This window comes from Chamaea fasciata, unplaced genomic scaffold (genome assembly GCF_029207755.1).
Source record: "Chamaea fasciata isolate MVZ Bird 193981 ecotype frontalis unplaced genomic scaffold, bChaFas1.0.hap1 SCAF_7, whole genome shotgun sequence".
NCBI lineage: Eukaryota > Metazoa > Chordata > Aves > Passeriformes > Sylviidae > Chamaea > Chamaea fasciata.
In genome coordinates, this window is record NW_027094092.1 from 31,782,421 (window position 1) to 31,806,303 (window position 23,883).

Genomic DNA, 23,883 nt, shown 5'->3' on the forward strand with positions numbered 1-23,883 from the left:
ACGACCTCCTTGTGAGCATTCCCAGTGCAGAGGTAGAAGGCTCCAGCCTCTGCCCTGGTGAGCCAGCATTACCTCAGAACTCCAAAAGCAGAGGCTTTGCCATGCAAAACTACTCCTGTCAAGATGAGGCCTCTTTTGCACTTGGATAAAAGCACTGGCACACAAGGAAGATGCAACAGTGGGGAGATGAAGAGCCCTGATGGGTAAGACCAGGCCCAACGCTGCTCTCTGGTGCTCAAAAGGGATTCAGATCAGCTAACTTGAGGTACTAAAGCACCCCAAGGGGAAGAACCAGCTTCTTAAGAACATTCTTCTTCTCATTTATCCCTGCAGCTGAGAGCACTGCAGAGCACACACACCATGGCAAGCACAGGGAGAAAAGCTCTGGAATCCTTTGGAGAGTGCCAGAGATCCTAAGATCCTATCCCTGGCACAACACCAAAATCAAGATGAGTAAGAGTCTCTTCTTCCTCTAGATTTCTAAAGTATCTCTTCACAGAACCAAGTAAACTTAAAAATATTTTCTAACTACAAGTTAATTTAAAATTCAGGTGGGGGCATGGGAAATGCAGCTGATTTTGAGAACAAATGAAGGTATAAATCCTAGCACGCTCACAGAATCACAGAATATGCTGAGTTGGAAGGGACACACAGGGATCATCGAGTCTGACTCCTCGCTCTGCATAGGACACCCCAAGAGTCACACCATGTGCCTGAGGGCATTGTCCAGAAGCTTCTTGATCTCTGTGACCACAACCCTGGGGAGCCTGTTCCAGTGCCCAACCACCCTCTGGGTGAAGAACCTTTCCCTAATATCCAACCTCTTGACAACCTCAGGCCGTTCCCTTAGGCCCTGTCACTGCTCACCACGGAGGAAAAAATCAGTGCCTGCCCCTCCTCTTTGCCTCATGAGGAATTTGTAACTGCAGCGAGGTCTCCTCTCAGTCTCCTCCTGACAGACAAGCAGGGAAAAGAAAATCTTTGAAAACAAGAGCTCAATTGTAATTTTGCCAATCTTCACTCACAGATTTTTTAGAACACTTTTCCAGTGGTAAATGGAATTTTACAGATTCCTATTATGTTTCTCTATACCTTCAGCCAATATTAGAAAACATAGTTACTATAAAGCACCAGACAATACAGAAGCCATCATATTCCCTCTCCTCTTCAGGTTTCTTACCTCTCCTACTGGATTTTGCCCTCTACTACCATGTACAAAAAAAAAAATGTGGCTACAAATTCCATTCTAATTGATTGATTATCTTTAGGTACCTGACAATCTACTTAATTCAAAATTCCTAAAGACCTGCCATCTTTCTTTCCCAAAAGCTCCTTGAGATGGGACGACTCCTTTGGTGGCATCTTTTAAAGATGACTTTATGAAGAGCAGCAGTAGTCTGTACGACGTAACAGTGGTTAGTAGTAGGTTTTATGAGTTGGAGACACTTTATCTTCTTCCTTCCTCAGCAGAGGTATGTGATGTCTGCATACTCTTCTGCAATCACAATGGGAGGATGTTCCAAGAGAAGATTTCAAAGCCTCAAATCTATATAGGTTCCTCAATCAGATCCAACTGCAAACAACAGAGATCTAGAGAGAAATGGGGATCAATACTAGTTTCTTCTTGTGTTCTCCACTGACTGACTCCTCTGACAAGCACACTACATTTCAGAATTTTCCCTGCACGTTCCCAGCCACACTGAGAACACAGGAGTAGCACCTGCACCCCTCCTGCAGCTCTGGGGCATCAAGGAAAGGCAGTTCCCAAAGTTCAGTTGTGGCAGAGCTGATAGTGGTAACACCTATTGCCTTTGCTGGATCCTGCCCTTGCTCCTCAAGAGGGAAAGTTGTGAAACACATTGAGGGAACCTGGTATGACCTCCAGGCAGCAGCACAAACACCAGCTTGGCTTTCTTATTATTCACTGCTGGTCATGGCTTATCAACTCATATGGAATCAAGGATATTAAAGGCCAAATGTTCAAAGATTTGTCCTTAATAAAAATAAAGTCACACCACTTCATCACTTTCCTGTTTGTGGAGTTAGAGGTATAAACATTTTATGTGCAGTTTTTCCACAGACCTGTGCCATATCACTCAGATAAAGAAAATCCACTGTAAGCAACTGCCGTCATTTGGCACCGTCATTAGCTTTTAAATTCAGAAATTAATGTTCTAAGGCACGTCTCTTATGATATGCATCCCTGCCTGATACTCAAATTTGGCTTGTACTTAACACTACAATTTGTTGAATAAATTGCAAAGAAAATACGTATTTTTAGTCAAATGTATACAAACCTAGATATTTACATATTGTTGTATAAAAAACTGTAGGTTTGCCACTTTATCTTAAAAATTTGACGTGTCCATAATAAGTTTTAAAATCACATCTTCTGGGCTATTAGATAATTTGAAAAAAAAACAAAAACAAAACCCAAACCAAACCCAACCAAAAACCAGAACACCAAAGAAATCAGCCTCCGTGGCTGTGTGAGGTCTGCCCCAGCTCAGCCCTGGGCAGCTGGTCCTGCACTCTGACACTGCTCCCTGAGGATGCTGGCACAGACTCTGGCACAGAGCACCCAAACTGCAGCAAAGAGGGTGCAGCCGTCACACTGCCGTGTTTGCTGACCCCCAAATAGCCTACAATTACTACCTGCAGTCACCCAAGGAAGTCCAAATACATTGGGGCATAAGCATAGTACATGTTAGCCTGAAAGTGAATGAGTGCAAAGGTCATTTCTGCACTGGTTTCACTGAGGGAGTTCATCAGCAAAAATTTTTGCAGCTTTCCAATATGGAGATTTTACTGTTCTTGTAGGAAACAAGTACCTGTCTTGCAGGTATGATACAGGACCGACAGCAAAGTAATACACTTATTTACTAGTAAGAAAACCTTTACTTTTCTTATTAGCAAAATGTAAACAAAATAGGCACTATTAACATGCATGAGTAATCCGCATAATTTTATGAACAGTAGGTTTGATGTAGAGTGTTATTTGTACAGAGTCCATGCTGACAAGCAATTAATTACCAGCTGTTAGTAGACATATTTGCATAATGTTCCAGACTCTCTTGAATTTTATCATCTCAATCTGACAAACAGTAACTACACTTTTCTAAAACAATAAATGTACTTACTTCCTTTCAAAATAATTAAATAAACCCCAGCCTGTTTCCAGTAGCTATGAGGAGCCTCTGCAGGAGAATCAAAAGCCTCCCTAAGAGGCATTGTATTTTTTAAAATCTCCTTATACCTACGAACAACCACAATTTAAGAGACATCATTTAATGTTGTCACTGAGGTTGACAGCATTATACCTCTTCTGCAGACTGAAGACTTCACTCTGGGCTGTCACGCCAGCACCTTTACCAACAATCACTTCGTTTGAACTGGTTTTAAGAAATGAAAACAACTAAATCAAACACAAACAAACCAACCACACGAGGCATTCTGTTATACTGAATTTATGGTAGGCAATGATATTTGCAAAAGGAAAATGGGACTCCACACTTCCAATTATTAAGTGCTATAAACTGCTCAAGATGAGCTACTGGTGCCCCCGTGTGTTTAAGTGAGATTTTTGCTGTTTTCCTATGCAGGGTATGATAGGCCCGAAATTCACATTATACACTTATTCCCTTCCACTCCTCAGGAAAAGGAAAACGACTAAAAACCAAACAATAACAAACAAAAACACCCCTCTTAAATATTGGCACAAAATTGTAAGCATGCAAGGAAAGAAAAAAAAGTGTGGTCTCCTACTTCACAAATGCCCTGCCAGACAGAAAAATTAACTTCTATGTTTTTTGAAATTTTAAATGCATTTTATTTTATTCTTTTTTTTCTCTTTTAACATAGATGCAGCTACCTTCTTATCTGTAGAAAGCTTGAATATAGCCCAGTAAGGCTTGCATAGTATTTTAGTGATAAGCTGAACAGCAAGTACAGAAACACAGCTACTCAGTAAAAACTCCTATTTTGCTTTTCTATGTTTTCCAGTCTTTTTATAGATGCTGCTAAGTGACTCCAATATAGCTTTCTGGTAAGATGAATTAACAAGAAGAGTGAGTATTATTAGAGAAATTAGACTAACTAATACGAGTTTATTACTTTTTGGAATCGCAGGATGTACAGAAAGAGAAATCTATTAAGTGGTCAGGAAAAAACAGCTGCTCCCAAGACAACCCCTTCACGTACTAAAAACATTTTCACTTGACCTTCCTCATGCAGGATCTGCTTGGCTCCTGCCACGCTGCTGTGCCACGCACCATCTGCTGACTGCACTACACGAGCAGAGGGAATCAACCAGCAAATTCCCATTTCTGGGACATATTTGTCATAATCTATTTAACTAGCAGAGCCTGAGCAAAGGAAGAGAGCTCACGCTGCCTCTGCACCTCCCTGAATTTCACAGTAATTTCCTGGTACATTAAACCTTCTATCAGGCATTTTCTAGATGCTACTCCTATTTTAGCAGCCTGACCTGAAGTAACAGTAAACTGACAAACGCAAAGTTGAGAAGATTAAAAAAAAAAATTTTTAAAAAAAGCCACGTTTATAGATTTCAACACAAAAAAGGGCTGAAATTTCTTTCAATTAACAAGCTGTAATTTTTTTTAATCCATCAACAAGAAAACTACGTGATCACTTCAAAAAGAGAGCATATGCTACTAAATGTATTTTCTGAAAAGTGTCCTGTTTTTTTAGGTTTTTTTGTATAGAATATGTTTGTGACTAAATTTTCTACAGCCAAGTCAGCCCTAAACTTTTTTTGGGGGGGAAGGGACAGGGCAGGTGTGAAGGTAAGGATGGGAATCATCATGTACAGTTCCTTGCAACATATCCACCCTCTGGTTTTTAGCATTTCAAAGTCAAAATAGAATGATTAACACCAGAAAAAATATAGAAAACTGAGATGGAAAATGAGCATGATAAGGAAATGTGTTTGTGAACTAATAGCAATAACATTTCTGTTGTGTATTAAATCATTAAGCTCTTATTCATGGAAATAAGAGCAACATGGGAAATATTATAATAATCACTCAAATTTGCAAACTGATAGGGCTATTTCAGACAAAAACCTTTTATAAAGTGAAACAATTTTCTGTAGGAACATACTAAATTTATTAAAGTCTAATTGATAAAGGGTTGTTTTTATGCTGAGATGCAGTATCTAGTCAAAATGAGAAACAAACACACTCCAGAGCAGTCAGGGCCTTAATGATGAGAATGCAGGCATGGAATGAACCTGGTTTAAAATTTTTTACATTGGTCACTGAAACCTGCAGTCTGAAAAGTGGTTGGAAGTCTACACTTCTGGCAGCTCAGAATTTCTGATAAATAATACGCATTTCATACCAAATTTTACTGTCCATTACTTTCAAGCAAAAAAATCCCAGTGAAGACAGAAGAGTAGCTCAGAAGAATATACCACACACAAAGAGTGGTGAATTACCATATGCCATGGTAATTTATGCCACCATATTTATGATGTTTTGCTGTGACACATTCTAATAATTGTAAAACCTCTTTCTTTCCTTCCTCCTTAGTTTTTCTTTCTATTATCATGCAGAATTTTTTAAGCACTTGCACACAGAATTATCAGTCAGTGATAACAGTGTGAATATGTTATGGAAAGTCCATAGGTGAATTCTTCAGAATGTGAAACCTTGTACTAATGTTATTTTTCAGAAAGAAATGCAAATTTTGATGGATTAGCTATCCTGTAATTCATGGTCTATATTTAAAAATAGACTCATGGAGAAAATTCACTGAATTATATGTACTTTTTTCAAAAAGCAGTATGAGAAAATATTGTGTCCAATGATGTAAGACCACATTAACCTTGAAACTGCAAACAACACTTTCTTAGATTGAAATTTCTAATCAGATACTTTTAGACATATCCATCTATAGATAGACACACATCACCACAAGAAACCAAAGAAAGAGTGAGTGATTATTATTTGAAAAACTCACCACAAAATACTCTGTAAAAAGCAACATCTGATACAAAGGTCTGCTTTGCTTGCCTATTTCTGCATTGACTGATGGCCTTCACCCCACAAGACTATTTTGCTTTTGCAGAAATTTCTCAGTAGGCTGTTAAATATCTATGGTAGGCTTGGGAAAAAAAAAATGAGACATCCTCATCTGAGCAAGAGGAGAAAGTTAAATATGATAAATAAACTGGATTTATCACCTTTCAGTTTTACTGTGTTACATACACAGATGGATTTTTTCATTCAACAAAAAAAGGAGAAACAAAAAAATGTTTGTCCAACCTGCTGTTCGTGTACCCATGACTGGAAAACTAGCATTACTTCAATCTCACAGACACTAGAAAACTTCTGATACTTATATGAAGAGATGCATAGCCTGATTTTGCTACCACTGTAATTAGAAAGTAACATCAAACAGCTGAGATTAAATATTTGCCAGCGATTCAGGCTAGCTTATATTTTCTAAGGTTTCGCTTTTTAAAAAAACATCTAGTGAAAAGAGGAAAATGGAGAGTAAAATTACTTCTACTGTAAGTCGTGAGTTCTACTCACTTCATCTGTCCCAGTTTCTCTACGTATGAACATTCATAAAGGAGAAAATGGTACAGACCAAATAATGCTCTTTAAACTTAGTCTCTGTTATTTAAGTTTGCAGAAGAACATGCGTCCATCAAAGTTTCTTTAGAAAATACATAAACTTAGGTCTGCAACTATCTGGTAGAAATGCCTATTCAGCTTTAATCCTCTCCTCAGCCTCCATTAAAGCAATTGTATCTGTTTGGCTGGATAGTCTGTAGATCTGAATGAGGATAAAATAGAGAACACAGACTTATGAACTGTGGAGTCTTACTGCACTGTGTCAGACTGATTTAATTCTGAGAAAAAGGCTGAGGAGTTCTGCCCTGTTTTGATGTTCACATATAAACAATAATATTTGGAGTTTTGTACCTTCAACCTCTTGATGTCATGCCAAAGTAAAAGCTGGTTTGTTCAGTTAAAATAGCAACACACCTAACATTATCCCAATATCCTAACATTTGAGCCAAATATTTCAAATTATTTACATTCAAATATTACATTCAAATTATTTACACAAAAGACTGACTCCAAGGAAAACTTACACAGTGTGAGATCAGAGGTATAGGCCAAAAAAAATGAAGCTGAGCCCAGAGCATTCATCCCTGCAACACGGTTTTGAGGTGCTACTTGTGGACACAGGGAGAGGAGCACCTCCAGGTAAGGTTTATCCTTTTATCTCACATGGCACCACAAACACTTGACCTCTTCTGGTTTGCAAATGTTTCCAAAAATCCATGGAATTTGGGCTCTATAGGTAATAATTGTTTCATGTGAAATATATATGTAATATATTTATACATAATACTCAGCAATGATTTAGTAAACCCATTGTTTTGAAGCACTAGAGATCAGACAATGCCAAGACAACACAACTTTTTCTGCAAAGCACGTACATTAAAACACCCCATTACTTCTGCCAAAAACATCACATTAAGGAAGGTGGAAGATGGATGGTGATTTTAAAACAAAGATGAAGCAACAACATGGTGAAGAAGTCTATGATTCTGATTCTTGAGTCTTTAAGCTCAGGATATTCTTTCTGCATCTATAAACAAAACATTAATTATTACCAAAGCACACTAATAAATTAATCATAACTCAAATTAGAAATTAGCTACCTTCAATGCTCTGTGGACCAACAAGATTCATAGCCTGGTGTGCTGGATATTCTACCCGGGGTCTGGCAATGCCCAATTGCTCCATAACCCCATGGAGGAGCCTCTGAATATCTGCTTCAGTAACCCTGTCAGGTGTCCTAGGGCTGTGGCTAAAAGCTGAAGCCAATCCAAATGCCAGCAGAAATATCATGTTGCAAAGCAAGGTAGTTATCATAGCGGCAGGCACTTTCATCCTGTCAAAAAGAAAGGAGTTTTAGTTATAAATCATAGTGGTGGTAAGAAAGTCCTATGCACATGCTGGAAATAACATCTGATCCTACTGTTGGGCTTTACAGTTTACTACCACAGGTTCCAGGGGCAGCTGGAAGTCTAGGCAGCTGGAAACCGGGTGGGGGGAGCCAGGGAGGGAATAGGGTGGACGGGTTCTTCTCTTCTAAAAGAAATATTAAGCAGCGAACTGCAGAAATCAATTTGCTGATTTGTATTTCCCCATAACATTAATTAACAGTCACTGCAAACACAATGAATCCACTTTTTAATTTGAGGAGAACACGTAATCCACTACACCATCCACCCCTCCATGTTTATTATGCTATTTACAAAGCTCTGGTCTAAAAGCCAAGAACTCTTCATCCAGGAACTGTGTTTTCCAGGCTCTACTCTTGCATTGCCTGAAAAATCAGTAAGAGACTGCCGAACAACCTGGATGCATTTTGTTTGCACCTTAAGACAAAAGGTTTCTGACTCCAAATGCACCGTCTTTCCCACCTGAAGCAAACAGGTTTATTTGTTTCCTCGAACCCCTTTCACTAAATGGCTGCAGTGAGTAGTTCAATTAGGAAAAAAGCCCCCAAAGCAAACAACAACAAAAAACCCCCAAACACAAGCGGCAAGTACCGCTTACTGTCCTCTGATAGGCTGAATTTTAATCAAAATGCTTGTTTTCTTAGAGCTCCTTTCCCCCTCCCACCGGAGACTAATTAAAATGCATCCCTTCCAGTCCCCTGAATAAACAAAACCCCCTCGAGTTCCCCTTGTCTCCCTTAACACACGCACAGCTGCCGGATTTCTTCACGCCAGACGTTTAAAGATGCTCCAATGCTCCAGCCGCCGGCGCAAGGCACCTGGAAACGTCTCTGAGGCAAAAATGGCCGCAAGCTCCGATGCTGGGAATATTCCCCGCTACGCCTGTGCGCGGCTCCCCCACGGCACCACGCTCCTCCCGCAGCCCTCCCGCCCCATCGGCGCCCGCAGCCTCCGTTTCGAGGGAAACCATCCGCTTGTCACAGAACATTCCGGCTGCCCTCCGCCGCCGGACGGCCGGGCCCCGATGCCTTCCCTTCTCCCGGCCCCGCGGGCAGCCCGGCGGCAGCAGCGGCAGCACGGAGCGCGGCCCCGCTCACCTCCGCTCCCGGCGCGGCTCCGCGGGGGCGGCGGCTCCGCGCATCCTCCGTGCGCAGCCACCGCCTCGCCCCGCTACCCTCGCGGCCGGGCTTTGTCCCTCAGGGACACAAAACTCGGGGGTGAGGGGGGGGGTGTTAAAAACCTCCCTTTTTAACAGTCTAAAAAGGAAACTGAAGGGTTTTGATGCATTAACGGTGACAGAAATGATACTGCATATTACTGGGAGAGCAGCCATCTTCCTGCTGTGATTTCTATCTCTAGAATAATATGATCAATGGTTCATTTACGGGATGATAGTGTTACCTAACTGCAGGTTTACAGGGTAGCAACACAGCAACCATCTCCAAGGATTTCCAGATTAGGCAAATTAGACATCATCCAGAGCGGAGGTTACCAAGAACCTAACTACAAATGTCTTGCCAAATGAAATCTCTCATCTAACACAGCACCTGGCAAAACGGTAGCTTCTAAAGGTTATTCTATGTAACAGACCCTCACTGCTACTGACAGAAATGCATCATATCCCAGTTTAGTATAGCTATGCACAGGAAAATCTCTGTGATTATACCCCATAAACCACAACAGTCCCATGAACTACACTTGCAAATGTAGATTATTCTCTTTTTGCTGGTCCCTGGTGCATTATGCAAACTGTAACTTGCAGGATTAAGCAGTAGGGACTTCCACCTGGCATCCAGTGTGTCTTTCTGCAAAACATAACTCTATAAAGGGATGTATGTCCAAACCGTTCTGCAAAATCTCTAAAAACAGAACCCAAACCAACATTCTTTTTTCTGCTACAGTTTTTTTTGTCAGGGCCCTACCAAATTCCCCCTAAGAGTCTAAATTTAGGCATTTCAAGATTAGCTTGCATGGATGATTAAAAGTAGCTTACTGCTCCACACAGGACACATGGTTAATATGTACCAAATATTTTGAATGCTAATGAAGCTTTGACCATCTAGATCTTAGTCTTCTAAACAAAAATCAGTGTGACATCTCACTGTTACAGGAGTCAGACCTCATTTTCTTCCTGACACTGCCTTTATCTCCTTCTTCTGTCCTATTTCCAGCTCCTACCTCCTTGCATGAGCCATGACAACTGGAAGTTGTTTTGCTAATCCCAACTTTCCTCAGTGACATGATGAGCACCAAAACATGGTGCTCTGGTGCCTGCTCAGCCTCTTGAGGGACCAGCAGCACCAGCTAAAGGTAGGGGGTGGGAGCATGCTGCCAAGATAAGCAGCTTCCTCTTTGGAGAGCGGTGAACTGCGATATTCTTTAGTTCGTGAAACTGAACCCATTCTTAACCACATTCTGTTCCCATTCTTAACCACAACACCAAGCAATCTGGTTAAGATCTCTTCATGGCTGGCTCCCTGGTATTAGATTTTACAGTAATGTAGCAAGAGTGAGGCAGGAGGTTCCCACAGATCAACCAATTCAACTTGCAAGTTGGTGGATACGTGGGGATGGAGACAGGGAACAGAAAAGGACTATTCTTTTGATTAACATACCCTTTTAAGGAGTTTAGAAGACTACTGCTGATAAACTATGCTGCTTTGTGCCTTTTGCAAGTCATGAGAATTACCAACATGTAGCTAAGATGAACAAAAAGGACAGCCAGAACAGATTTACTTCTGGCTTCAGTATTTTCAGATTTACTAATTTTGGTGTTTACAGTCTGCACATAACAGCCTAATCTAACTTTCCAAGTCATTACAGAAGAACAAGTTCAGAAAAGGGAAGAAACAATGGTTTTATTAAAACCAAAAGTATCCAGTGCTTCAGCTCTAACATTTTGCCAATAAGCAATTCACACATACAAAAAGCTAATGAACAGTTTCAAGTGTTTACTCTTAAATAATTTTACAACTGATGACAGACAAACAGTTTTCATTCCAAAAGATGTAAACATTTGCTTGTGCAAATCAACCTTTAACAAGCTATGGCTTCTTACATTCGTCTCTTGCAACACTTTCTGCATCTAAACCCAGCTTCTGCACCACTTAGTTAACATAATTCTACAGCTTTAAAAATAAGTTAAAACTCCCCTCTCATATTAAGATAAAACATTTTATTACTCATAACTGAAAATTCTTGGTACCTACTGCACAACACAACACTGGATGAAGTTTTAAGACTTTTCAATTCTTGAATAAACTGCACATTTGTTTTCCATGTGTTCTAATAACTCCAGTGTGTGTGCACTCATGGATTATATTTTGACATTTACCTACTCAACAAGTAAAATACACTCCCAATTTACTCCAACAAAAACAAAAAACATTGTCTCAAAAGAAGTAAGAGCTCATATGAAGTCCAACTTAGTAGTACCAAGGGGTGCTACAATACACTTAAAAACTAAGAAGTAAATAAATTTAACTACTGATACTCAGCATTAAAACACTTCCTTTCATATGTCTGTTAAATTTGTTTTAAATAATTGAGGAATTGTTTTTGAACTTGATATTTAATCTAAATACTGCAAGAACAGTTTTGGGAGATGCAGCATGTTTTTAGAAGCTGAGATAATCAAAACTTGAGATCTAATGCAAACATTTGTGTTAGATTATTTATAGATGAACAGATTATTTTTGTTTTATAAGTCAAATTCATTTAGTTGAACTGACTAGCATTTACAGAAGTTTCAGAAAATGAAGAAAATCTCAACATGAAACAAATTGCTATTTGTACATCTTCACAACTCATTCATTTAAAACAAATGAAAAATTACAAATAGAACTAGAAAGAAAAAGCATACAAATTTAGATTTTCCAAAGGTTAACCAAGTTACAAAGAACCCATTTAGCCATCACGTTTGATCTTATAAATCTACTGGCTTTGCAGTTGGTAGCAGTTTTACTTCAGATATTGGATTCTTTGGAGAGCCTCTATAACGAACTCTTTCTTTTCCTGAAGCACTTCTTGTGAGCATAGATTTTTCTAGGGCAGCACCTGGAATATTTATATTCGCATTCACTTTCAAACTGGATTTAACCATTTCATGATTGGTTAGATCTTCCAGAACAGATTTTGATGGATGAACAGTTGCTTTTTGTTCATGGATTCCAACAGAAACATCAGGCTTGTCTGATGGCTTTAATGGCCTGCAACGTGATTTGGATGTCAAGTCCAGCTGCTTTTGAGCTGCAGAAACTTGGTCACGTGTGCTTTCACTCCTGCGTGGCAAAGGCATGGAATTCTTTGAGGGTTTTCCTGTGCAGGGGAATAGGGCAGAATCATAGCTCAAAGACTTAACAAGTGGTGAACCAACACCAATTGATTTAAACGTCTGAGAGCTTACAGATTGTCTGTTAGCCTCCAAAAGGGAATTCATTCTTCTTACAGACTGCCTAACCGGAGTACGTTGAAACTTCAGAGGTGGTTTACTTTTGCTTGCAGAATTTGGATCATTTAATGAAAGCTGGTTGAACCACTGTATGTGGTCAGAAACCTTCCCATGGTCAGAAACAGTCGATGTTTTAGTTAAAACTTTATCTGAATTTTCAGCTTTCAAGTATTGGTTGCCCATTTCATTTTGTGGTTTAGGCAACTGCGAAGTAGGCGGCTGTCCTGCCAAAGAAGGTTTAGCAGTATCCTCTTCCAAATTACAGCACTTCACCATACAGTTTTCAGCTGTTTGTGAGTGCATTAATTCCATTTCCTCTTTTCTTCCAAAGAAATCTGATTTGTGTAAGTCATCTCTTGTTGAACTGTTCTCAGCAGTAAACTTATCTTCCTTGGCTAATACTTCAGGAATAGGAAGTTCTTTTACTTTCCTTGTAGCTGGTTTTGGGACCTGAAGTTCGATCTCAATAGAAGATTTGAAGTTTCTTTTCTCCAAAATGTCAAATTCCTCTTTTTTTGACTGCTGTTTTTCAGCAGCAGATTGATTAAATTGGTCCAACAGCTCTCCGGATTTTACATTTGCTAGATGTTCAGGAACTTCTTGTGCTAACAACTCTTTCACTGAACTGAGCCCTGAGGGACATGGAGTTTCATTTAATATTTCACTTGCTACAGTTGAGAGGGATGATTTTCTACCATCTATCAAATTGTGAAGAATACTCCCAGATGCAGAGAAGGCTTGCTTTACTTTCAGTAATGTTTCTGTAGTTGAATTACTTTCATCTTCATAAAGCCCAAGTTCCAAGTTGTAGTCCTGTTTGCTTACAGCTGCAGATTTTAATTCATCTGGAGTAACTGGCGGGTCTTTAAATATCAAAACAGATTCTGAAGAGCTGACTCCCATTTCAGAGTGTCCAGGCAGAATTTGCTCATTCTTGCTGATCACCTGAGGATCCGTAACAGCGGGACTATTCCATGACATTCGGTGAACTACTTTATTGTGACATTTTGGGGTTAGCAAGTTTTCTTCTGACTTGCTTACATTCCTGGAACCTTAAAATAAATACCACAGCGTTTAAGAATAATTCATTGTGATTTTAAAAACTATGGACAAAATTCTTACTAAAAAATAATTATCAAAGCAGCACTGAATTTAAAGATGCCATTATGCCCTTAAATTTCAGAAATGTAAAAAAAGCTTATAATATTAAGCAAAATCGTGCATCTCCTCTTGTTTAACTAAGAGAGCTACTAAAATACACTGGAAACACAAGCTTGTTCTAAACCAATTCTTTTTCCCAAAAAGCCATTAACATACAAGTGACTTCTGACTTAGATAGAAGCATACTTTTAATCCAGTTGCTTTTATACTTTGATCCATAAAGTTGCTTTTGCAAAGGAAAAAAAGGTTTTCCCATCTAATATATTTGGTCAGGCAATTACCTTTCTTAGGGAATTTTTCATTGACATATGGGCTGAAGGGTACATCTCTTTTTGCACAATCAGTTCTGCTTTCCAAACCTTGCTGACTTGCAAGACGCCTTCCAATATTTTCTGATCTATTGCCAGCTGCACATCCTGATACAATATTCTTGAACAAACAAAAAGTGTTAATTGCTTTTATACAAAGTTGTAATTTGCAATCTCATTTACAGAGGAAGCTTCAGGAAACCACTACACAAATCAGCCACAGCAGCCTTTTTTTAGCCATACTTCCTCTTGCCTTGATTCTCTGCAGACCGAGGTGGGGGACAGGCTCCCTGCAGTCAGGCAGACTTAATCCCACTGTGAACAGAGAGACTCCGCACAGGCTCTGCCAGTCAGACACTCAGCAACTGTGGGACACACTGATCACAAGCCTGGTAGGTTGATCCCAACAAGCAGGCAAGCTCCCACCCCCCATGCTTGCTTTCCCCATTCCCCAACAGGATGAGGGAGAGAACTGGAAAGATGAAAAGGGACACACACACACCACAGATGAAAAAACCCAAACCCACACATGATGCAAAGGTCATCACTTACAACAATCAGGCTAATTCTCAGTGTAGCAGCAGTGGCCACTTTCCATAAATTATCCCCATCCCAGTTTTACTGGTGAGTTTAACATTACATGGCATGAATTGCACCTTGGTCAATTCAGGTCAGCTGCTCCCTCCCTCAGGATCTTGCCCCATGCCAGCCAAACACAGTAGGAGCTGAGCAGTTAACTGCTATGCAAATAAACCTCAAGCTTCTTGTACTTGACAGTAAGCAGGTTCAATTAACACTGGGATCCATCCCTCCATTACAAAATACATCCTTCCTGCTCCTGAAAAGCAGTGCCCCAAACTTTGGATTAAAATCTGTAGTCTAACAAGAGGACTGAGTACTCACCATTTCTCTGTTGCTTTTCCCCAAACCAAATTTCAAGCGTAAAGACCTACGAACCATTTCTTTTCTGCTTATCTTTGGAGAAAAACAACCTGTCTTTCCTGACTCAGCCCTGGAAGGACACAAGGGAAGAAGGGACAAACTCTTTAGGAGGGCAATGAAAACATCCTGACATTTATTTACAGTTATTTCCTCCAGTTTTACTTCTATTGCTTTCTTGCCCACCTTTTTTTAATAAGCACAGAGAGCTATACCAGATCTTACTTTGTTTTGAGCTCAAATTTCACAACATCAGAAGATCTGGTGGTTTTAAGATTACTAAAAAAATTTACCAAAACCCATAATTTTTGAGACAGATTGGGGTCATTATTCAAGGGGTCTAGACACATCTTTCCAACTTATGTTTAGGTTTTGAGAGTTAATTACCTGTATAGTTTTTTGTTTGCAAGTCTTTTACTTCTTCTCTTCCCAGTACTGGACACATGATTTTCACCCGTGGTTGAAGGAGATAATGAGCTTTGTGATGACTCAAGACACACACAAGGACTTGCTTCAAACTGAACTACAGGGACAAAATTATATGAACTTAAAAATGAACTTAAAATAGTCACATTTTTTTCAGATAAAGACTTATGAGCTAATACAATACAGAACAGGTTTTTAAACAGCACAAATTTCTTGCTTATTTTGTAGAGTGCTTGAAACTACTTTGACTTTCACTTTAAAACGAAACAAAGCTGTTGCTTGTAGCATCCATAGAAGTGGCTGGAATGCAAATAATTACATGCTAGAGATATCACTACCTCAAATTAGGTTTCCACGTTTATCATCAGATCCGTTCCTCAAATTTAAGAGCTCAAGAATAAAAAATTAAACAGTCTCATTAATATTTGCAGTGTGCTTTTTTTTTTTTTACATACCTAGCCAGAACAGCTAAAGCAACAATGAAGAAAAGAGTTGCTATTTTTACTACTGGACATTTTATGAAATACATGCATCACTGCTATCCTTATAAAATATCATTGCTTTGTTTTGCTTATCCATAAAAACAAGAATTTCATGGAGAACATGAAAATGATTTAATAAGAAAAGCACTGTTTTATAACACTCATTTGAGGGGGGGAAAAAAAAAAATCAAGCAAAACAGCCAAATATCATTCCACTCTAACTTCAGTTGCCAGCACATTAAAGAACCAAATAAAACAGGATTTTCAGAATAACCTGATGGTTGGAAGCACTCTAGTAGAATAAAGTGGTACTAAAGCATTGTCAAACAAAAGTAAAATTTTCTCTAGAGTTTTGAGATGTAGCATCTAGAGAAAAAACAAGAGGTGACAGGACAAGAAAGAAGCTTTATAAAAGCAACATTTACATTTCACATAGAGCTAAGATTAGCTATTTAAGCATTTAAGAGAAAGAAGGCTACAACTTTCAAAAGGTTGGAAGCCTAGGCAGTCTCATGGATTTGTGCACCAAGAAAGAAATAGGAGTAAAACCTGAGTGATATATAAAAAAAAGGTAGAAGGACATCAGGATTGCAAGTATGAGAGATTAAGAGAACAAAAAAACAAGAAAGAATTTGGCTTTTGCTCAATCCATGTAACATGAGTCACCAATGAACATAAGCATATTTACCAAGATGGGGAAATAGTGCAAGGAACACTTCAGCAGTGAGCATGAATGACTGTCTAAGAAGAACAGCTTCACTCTTAAAAGCCACCAACAACCACTTTCAAGCAGCAAGGAAAGAGTGATGGCACTGTACCTGATGCTGGTGTTGAGCTGCTGTTAAATATGCTACTTGGTAAAAACTCAAAGGCAAAACTGTGCTTAAAAGATCGTCTCTTCTTGCTGGACAAGCCCTGAGAGCAATCAGTTGGAAGCTTCCGCTTGGTACTTGGAGTAAGGACCACTGGAGTCACTGATGAAAGGACTGAAATTAAGAAAATCAAATTTGCAGTAATAGCTTAAAAGTTGGAGAGTTTAGTAAAGTAAACAGTTGGTTTGGGGTTTTTTTAACTCTGAAAAAAACTGGTTGCAAAAGCTTAGCCAAAGTGCATGCATTTTGAACAGGCAAAGCAATCAGTATAGCTTAGGGTTTGATTTTTTTTATTTTGTTGGGTTTTTTGCAAGTTTAGAGTACCAGAAAGGAAAATCCAAACCCACACATCAATAAAACAATATAGGTATTAGGAGGAAGTAAATGTATAGTCACCTTCTGTAAGTTTTAGGGACAGTAAGTGTGAAAGAATTTTAGTCCTCGCAGACTCATTTCAAAGATGGTAAAATGCTGCACTACTGCACTGAAGCCTTAGTGGTTCATTAGCTAAAAAGCACAAGTTTGGTTGGGTAATCCCCACAGAGCTAAACCACACAGCCCACTACTGCAATGATTGTAGCTGCTCCAAGAATTACAGTAAATGCAGTATCCTCAATAAACATGTATCTATATTCCATTTGAAGCAATTTAAATTTTCAACTCAGTTCTACTTCTTTAGTCAAAAAAATTTGGTGAATATAGTTAACAAGTCCAGAAGATACTGCACGGGCTTTCCTCAGTAAAAAGACACCAATACCTACCGCTTCTGTCTTGTTGAGGTGTAGTGGAGGGTGTTCTGTTAGATTTAAATTTATTCAATGCTCCACTAACAATATCTGAAATGCAAGACACACCGAGCAATCAGCTTTAGATCTGAAGCTTGTCTTGCTCTGTTTTCAACCCAAGTTTAACTTTTTTTTTTCAGAGAAGAAGAAACCCAATCAGCTTAAACGGTTGTTTTATGTCTATAGTATTATAACCCAAATCTTCCCACAAACATAGTTTTTATTGCTTTCACAATACCTGAAAATCTATTTTCCTTAAAATAAAAATTATTTTAAAAAACCAAACAAAAAATCCAACAAACAAACAGAGCAGTTCTCTGTACAATACACAAAAACCCATGCCATGGCGAAACATACAATCATACAGCCTTGATTTCAGCTACTGTCAGGTTTCATACTCCAGGTACATGAGCTAAATAAATACCTATGTTTTTATGGCAATAATAAAAGATGCCTTTGCAGTGGATTTGAATGAAGTCAAATGTACATGTTCCATATTATTTCCTCTAGGGGAGTGCAGAACCGAGAATGTACCATTTGATTGTCCATACCTGGCAAAAGAAACCCCAACTCAACCCTGCTGAAAACTGAAAAAACCTCACCCAAAATCCCAGATCCATGATACCAGAACACACAGTATCCAATAATATCCAATTCAGATTTACACTTCAAAACACAAATTAGCTACTCTAATTCAAAACACACTTGCCATTTGCATCTCTGCTTTCTCATGACCTGACTTCTCAAAGTATATATATAAGTACCATTTCAAAATTAGCAACAACAATCAAACAAACCCTTTAGCCTTCTCCAACAGGATCTGAAGTTGACTCAACAAAAAGCCATAATATTAATTTCGTTACACAAATCCAAAATAGCTTCTTTGGCAGACTAGAAAACTCAGAGTAAATATATAATAATGTGATTACTGAAGTCAAAGATTTTGCAAATCTAACCCAATCAGTTTTGAAGACATCTGTTCTGCTTGTGGAAGAAGCAAGTATCAGACTACCTGAAGCCTCAGTTCTGGTTTTTGGTTTTTAAAGTTTCACAAGACATACCTACCCCCAACACTTCGGTGCCTCCTCCTCTTACACTCACTGGGAGATTCATTTTCACTGTCTTCCTGGCCCCACAGTGAGGGAGTAGATTGAAAGACGTCAGCACCTAACATTGAAGGAATCTTTTCCAAGATAAACTCTGGTACTTGTCCTGGAATAGTCAAGAAGTATTTTTTTTTAATTATTCCCAAAAGTTGAAAAGAAGAGCTGTACACAGCTTGGTGCACTGAGACATGTTGATAAGCATTGATCATCTTACCAATTTCTGCTGCATGGTCGATAAGTGTTTCCACCACAGCAGCTTGCAAGCGAATCTTTTTTTCTGTACTAGAGGACATCTTTTCATTTTCATTCGAGTGCAAGAGGTTGGGAGCAAAAATCACTGCCAGATTACTGCTATCCATTCTGTTTTCATTGGATCTTAACAAGAAAAGGTTTTTTTAATTCAAATTATCAGAATATAAGCAGTGGAGAAAGAAAAGACCAAATAAGCCAAATACAGTTAAAAAAAAAAATGGACTCATTCACTGGAGTACTTACACAACAAGATTAAAGGATAGATTTATGCATTCCAGGCCAGATAATTGCACAACTATGTTTTTGAAATCAAGAAGTTATAGAACCCCCTCAGTTTTAGGGAATGCAAGGTATCAAATTATGAACCAAGCTTGAACAAAGTCAAGTCTCCATTTAATTATGTTTTCATAAAGAAAACTCTTGCTCTGATTTTTTCAGTCTTCTGATGTTTTACATTTTTGTATTGGAGTTTTCACGCATTGTAAGACAAATAAAAAATGATGTTTTGTAAATAATACATTCCTTTCCAGGGGGAAGGACAAATTGATAGACTTTTGGCTTGACCACTGGGGTCAGAGAGGTGTCAACCTCGTCCCCCAATCGCTGGTCTAAGTCCAAACCCTATTTAAACCTTAAACCCAAAACAAACTGCCTCCTTTCTCGTTTCACCACGTGAAGGTGTGAGTGTGATCTTCTCATGTCCGTGTAGTGACAGAAAACCTTGGATTTATGAAATAAAAGACTATGACTGAATTTAGTGAAAGTTTAAAATGGCAAACCACGCACAGAAAGTTACAGCACTCGCCTGGACAGAGAAGTGATTAGGGGAATTCAGAGCTGTTTACACCATGCCCTCTACACTGACCTTAAGGACACAGTTCTCAGGAAGTTGAAGAAGTATCTCAAAGCTCCAATTGTTCTGTCAGTCATCAAACAGGACAGCAACATGGTTGCAGTTTTCTTCTCATTTCCAAGCCCCTGAGCTTTGAATAGGCCCTCCTGCAGGTGAGGTGGAAGGATGGGTTCCGGCAGCTCTCTAAAGAACTGTTTGAGAAGCCCTGCAACATCACATGGCAGTGCAGCTGAGAGGCAGTTTTCACCTTGATCCAGTTTACTCTGAAATTTTTCATAAGAAACATGATTTAAAGTCTTCAACATATTGTCAGATTTCTAAATTTAGGCAGTAATGCTCTAGCCCATGTCACAACAGACAGTCATATCTTCCCCATGGTTAATTTCAGCCCTTGTCTTGTTTTACCCAGTCACATTATCTACAGTGAGACACAGGCAAGGTTGTCAGACAGACCACGTGTGTTAATTTAGAGGTTTCCCATCTTCCCTCCACCCAGAGAACATTGCTAAACAAATATCCTCATAGCATCCAGTGTGCACAATTGCTAATGAGTTTGTTCAGTCCCAAACTATTCTCATCACCTGGAAGGCAAAATATTTAAAAGGAAAAAAAAAAAAAAAAGAGGAGGAAGCCTGTCAGCTTGTGGATTAGATCTCCTATCATTTCTGAAGCAGGCAATGTTACCAACCTACTTCCGGTATTAAAACTTGAATATGACTGAAAAGAGTCCAAAAATTAAAACATGCTCAAGTGAAATGCAACTTATTAAGGAAAAAAAGGGCAGAGCTTTAGAGAATACCTTTAAAGCTTTTAATCGAACAAGAGATCCAGACTTTCTGAAGAGTCCTTCAGTATCAACATATTCTTCTAAATATTCACATGTATCAACGAGAAAGCTGTGAAAAGAACAGTAGCATAGTTCTGATGTTCAGAACAAAGCTTAGGTTTTTTCCACAAAAACTATTTTGCCATTTTTTGTAAAACTTGATATATAGAATAATTTCCCCCAGTGACAAGAGTATAAAGAAATACAATGGACTAAGAGCTCTGAGTTTCCTAACTTCTGCATCCCTCATTTTCCACCTGGAACTATTCTTATAATCCCCAGGAACAAATAATTGCATTCCTTCTTCTGACAAGGGTTCAATACCATAAGGAGAGCAAAGTAATTACAAAATCTAAAAACACATTGTTAATTTACCTTGGAATATAACCATATTCTGGCACAAGTGATTGTGGCAACGCATGAAAAGATATTCCAAAGATTTTACCCTGAAATACAAAATTCAAATCATGTCATTCCAAAGTTGATATAATTACCAACTACATATTACAAAGCAACACCCATTCCACAAGTAGATATAAGGGTAGTTAAGACAGAAAACAAAGTCTTTCAGATAAGACAGATCAGAGGTGTTGTCTAAAAATCACTATTGTCTCCAGAGATCTAAAGAAACGCTGATTACAGGTAACATCCTAGATGGTTGTGAAAGAGCAGAAAGCTTTTCTGCAGTATGTTGTAACTAACTGCTTGTAAAATAAGAAGCATTTCTTATAGGACTCATTAATCGGTAAGGATATTAACCAGATTGTTTTGGAATCTCACCTTAGTTTTTCAAACTGACTATATCCTATTTTTCTTAGAAATCAACACGAGACAATTGAAAAAACTTTTTTTAAAATAATTTTTTCTTCATCTCAGACACTCAAGATCGCTCTTTGGGGAAGGATTAAACTCAACAGAACAATCTAGACAACTGTTCTGAACATCATACTTAGCATTTGGTCTTAAAAAACTGATACCTACTCCCTTATGGCAAGACATTAGAGTATATTACATATTAGAAAATAAGTAAATCTCATCAGTCATTACTACTGATGTTCACCTATGGCATCAACAACTTCTACATCCCACAACTTCTACTTCATTTTTCTTATATTCATGTTTACAGAACATGCAAGCCAGTCCCTCTCCCTACCAGGACTGGGATCATGGCAGTTTGTTCTTAGAGCTAAATGCAAACTCTTAGTCATTCACAGCTGAAATTCAACATGCTGTCCATGTTAGGAAAAAAGTTAATCAGTAACTAACCCATTAGGCCAAATCTAATCTGTCCTACAGAAAACAAACATAACACAGTCAGGAAAGAGAAGCAACATCTGTCATTGTGTTCCAGGTTCCTACTAAAACTACAAAAAGAAAATTAACTGCAAGAGAGAATGTTTTTTCTGTATGTACAAGATTACATACTAAAAAATTCCAATGGTTTGGAATTCAACATTTAAAATTCCTAACAAATATGCTCACTTCACCAGGTTTTGTTTGAAGTATCAGAAGCTGTGATTTTATTTCTTGTTAACAAAAAATAAAGCTAATAAAATTATGTCTGTTCGCTCATAACAAAAAATAAAACATCCCTTGGCAAAACAAATGTTTTTCTACAGCTTTTCCTACCTTGCTCAGGAGTTAAGTACATTTTCTTCCTTGCATACAATTTAAGCACTACAGACAACAACATAGACATCTTTTATCAAGACGTACATATATTGTTCACAGTTCTTATTATCTTCCCTTCAAATGGAAAAGTCTAGAACCATGTTAATATTTGATATTGACAAGGGGAAGAAAACTAATCCTAACTTTACTCCTGCTTTTTCCCTTTCCAAACAACCCAGGTGAAGCCCATCTTCCCAACTTCTTCAGTTCATATTGACCAAGGATGACTGCAGCATTGTGTCTGAGATGTCTTCTCAGCCTCACAGAAAACCCAGTCTGAGGATGTTCAGCTCTGTGCCGCACCAGTTACACAGAGATCTTGTGGCATCAGTCACAGTGAAGCATAAAAAGGGGCGGGCACGGATCAGAAGCGAGTGTGCGTGTTTCGGGCGGGCAGCAAGTCCGCGGACAAAAGAGGAACGCATCTCGTTCGCCATCTGGCCTGCCGACAATACGCGAGCCCCAAACTGCCGGGGCTGGTGCACCCAGCGCCACTGAGCCATTACCTTCCTGAATAATAACACGGCCATATAATGGCCCCCTGGAGCACTTGCAGGCTGAAGGGGGAAAAAGCTCTTCTCCCCATTACAGGAAGTGATGATGCCCTGTTAGGAGCTGGCAGGAGCCGCTGCATTACGGGGACGGCACTGCTGCCGGAACCAGCGCTCCCGACGACAGGACCAGCCCTCGGACCCGTGTGAGCTTTGGCTCCGGGGCGCGGAGCCCTCTGCGCTCCCCCGCCCCGCTCACCTCCGCTGCCGCCGCTGCTCCCGCCGCCTTGGCCGCCGCCAGACAGCTCCCGCTCTTCACCTTGATCCCGTACGAAGCCCGGAGCTCCTCCAGCACCGCCAGCCGCACCAGCCTCCGCCTCTGCTCCGCCATGCCCGCACCCCCCACCCTCTCTCCCCCGGCCCGGCTCCGCCGCCCTCAGACACCGCTGTGCGCCATGGCGGCCCCGCTCACCGCCCGGCTCAAACCCAGCGCGCGGCCCCGCCCGCGCCTCTGATTGGGCCGTTCGCCGTTCGAAATCAGGCCCCGGCCGCCCAACGGCCACGCGGGGCTGCCCGCCGCGCCTGCCTCTGTGCGCCGCCGTGAAGCCGGCCAAGGCCCCCGCGCGCCGCCCGCGGGCGATCGCGCTGGCTGCCTAAGGGCCAGGGGGGTGGAACAGTGGGAACGCTCTCATCCCTGAGTCCCCACATCTCCATCATCCTTACATCCCATATCCCCTCAAGTCCTCCATCCCATATCCCTTCATCCCCAACGCGTGCCCGCCCCTCGCCCCCATAAGTGTCGGCCTAGGGGTGCCGAGCGTGGGGATGGTTCAGTTGGTTGGTCACTTAGAAACAAGTGTCTCTTTCTCCGAAAATAAGTTTCAAATGAAAACAGCTGCCCACCGCGGTTTTGTGGGTAAACTGGACTCTTGCACCGTACCTGATGGCCAGGCAATGTCGGGTATCGGCATAGAAAAAACGTTCTTCCCATCTGCTTCCGTCATTGACGCTGCTCTCCCCTCCATTACCTGGGCTCTGTGCAGGTCTGCCCGAGGTGATCCATTATTTCCATCATTTTCTGCTGACAAAGCCACACTCCGCAATTTACGTGCCACTTGAACCATTAGGATCAAGTTTGGCATGTACTTCCTAAATTTGGGTTCCCTTGCCCGTTCTGTACAGTGAACTCAGACACCTCCTGCAGCAGGATCATTTTGGGCTTTGCACTCTGTCACTATAGGAAGAACGGCTTC

At 40.0% G+C, this 23,883-nt stretch overlaps 2 protein-coding genes across 6 annotated transcripts in view; both read right to left on the reverse strand.

Moving 5' to 3' along the window:
- Window positions 1-9,174, reverse strand: part of SCG5 (secretogranin V) — a 27,996-nt gene extending 18,822 nt beyond the window's left edge. For 2 of the 4 annotated variants that reach the window (XM_066188324.1, XM_066188320.1), the window contains exons 1-2: window positions 9,106-9,174; window positions 7,703-7,935 (exon numbers count right to left, since the gene is read on the reverse strand). In XM_066188324.1, the coding sequence (XP_066044421.1) occupies window positions 7,703-7,935; window positions 9,106-9,149 (277 nt within the window). In that variant the 5' untranslated portion in view covers window positions 9,150-9,174. Of the gene's footprint in view, window positions 1-7,702; window positions 7,936-8,470; window positions 8,668-8,758; window positions 9,068-9,105 lie in introns of those variants that run through there. The other 2 variants (XM_066188321.1, XM_066188322.1) reach the window with 2 other exon arrangements.
- Window positions 9,175-10,840: 1,666 nt separating this feature from the next.
- Window positions 10,841-23,060, reverse strand: ARHGAP11A (Rho GTPase activating protein 11A). Of its 2 annotated transcripts, XM_066188312.1 has the most exons (12): window positions 22,890-23,060; window positions 20,844-20,914; window positions 20,442-20,538; window positions 19,655-19,905; window positions 18,752-18,912; window positions 18,497-18,643; window positions 17,408-17,482; window positions 16,593-16,760; window positions 15,254-15,389; window positions 14,831-14,939; window positions 13,901-14,048; window positions 10,841-13,510 (listed from the first exon to the last, which is right to left on the reverse strand). In XM_066188312.1, exons 1-12 carry the CDS (start codon window positions 23,019-23,021, stop codon window positions 11,934-11,936), a joined length of 3,072 nt encoding a protein of 1,023 aa, XP_066044409.1. In that variant the 5' UTR covers window positions 23,022-23,060; the 3' UTR covers window positions 10,841-11,933. The 2 variants fall into 2 exon arrangements, with proteins under 2 accessions (XP_066044409.1, XP_066044411.1); XM_066188314.1 differs by lacking the exon at window positions 17,408-17,482.
- Window positions 23,061-23,883: the final 823 nt, after the last annotated feature.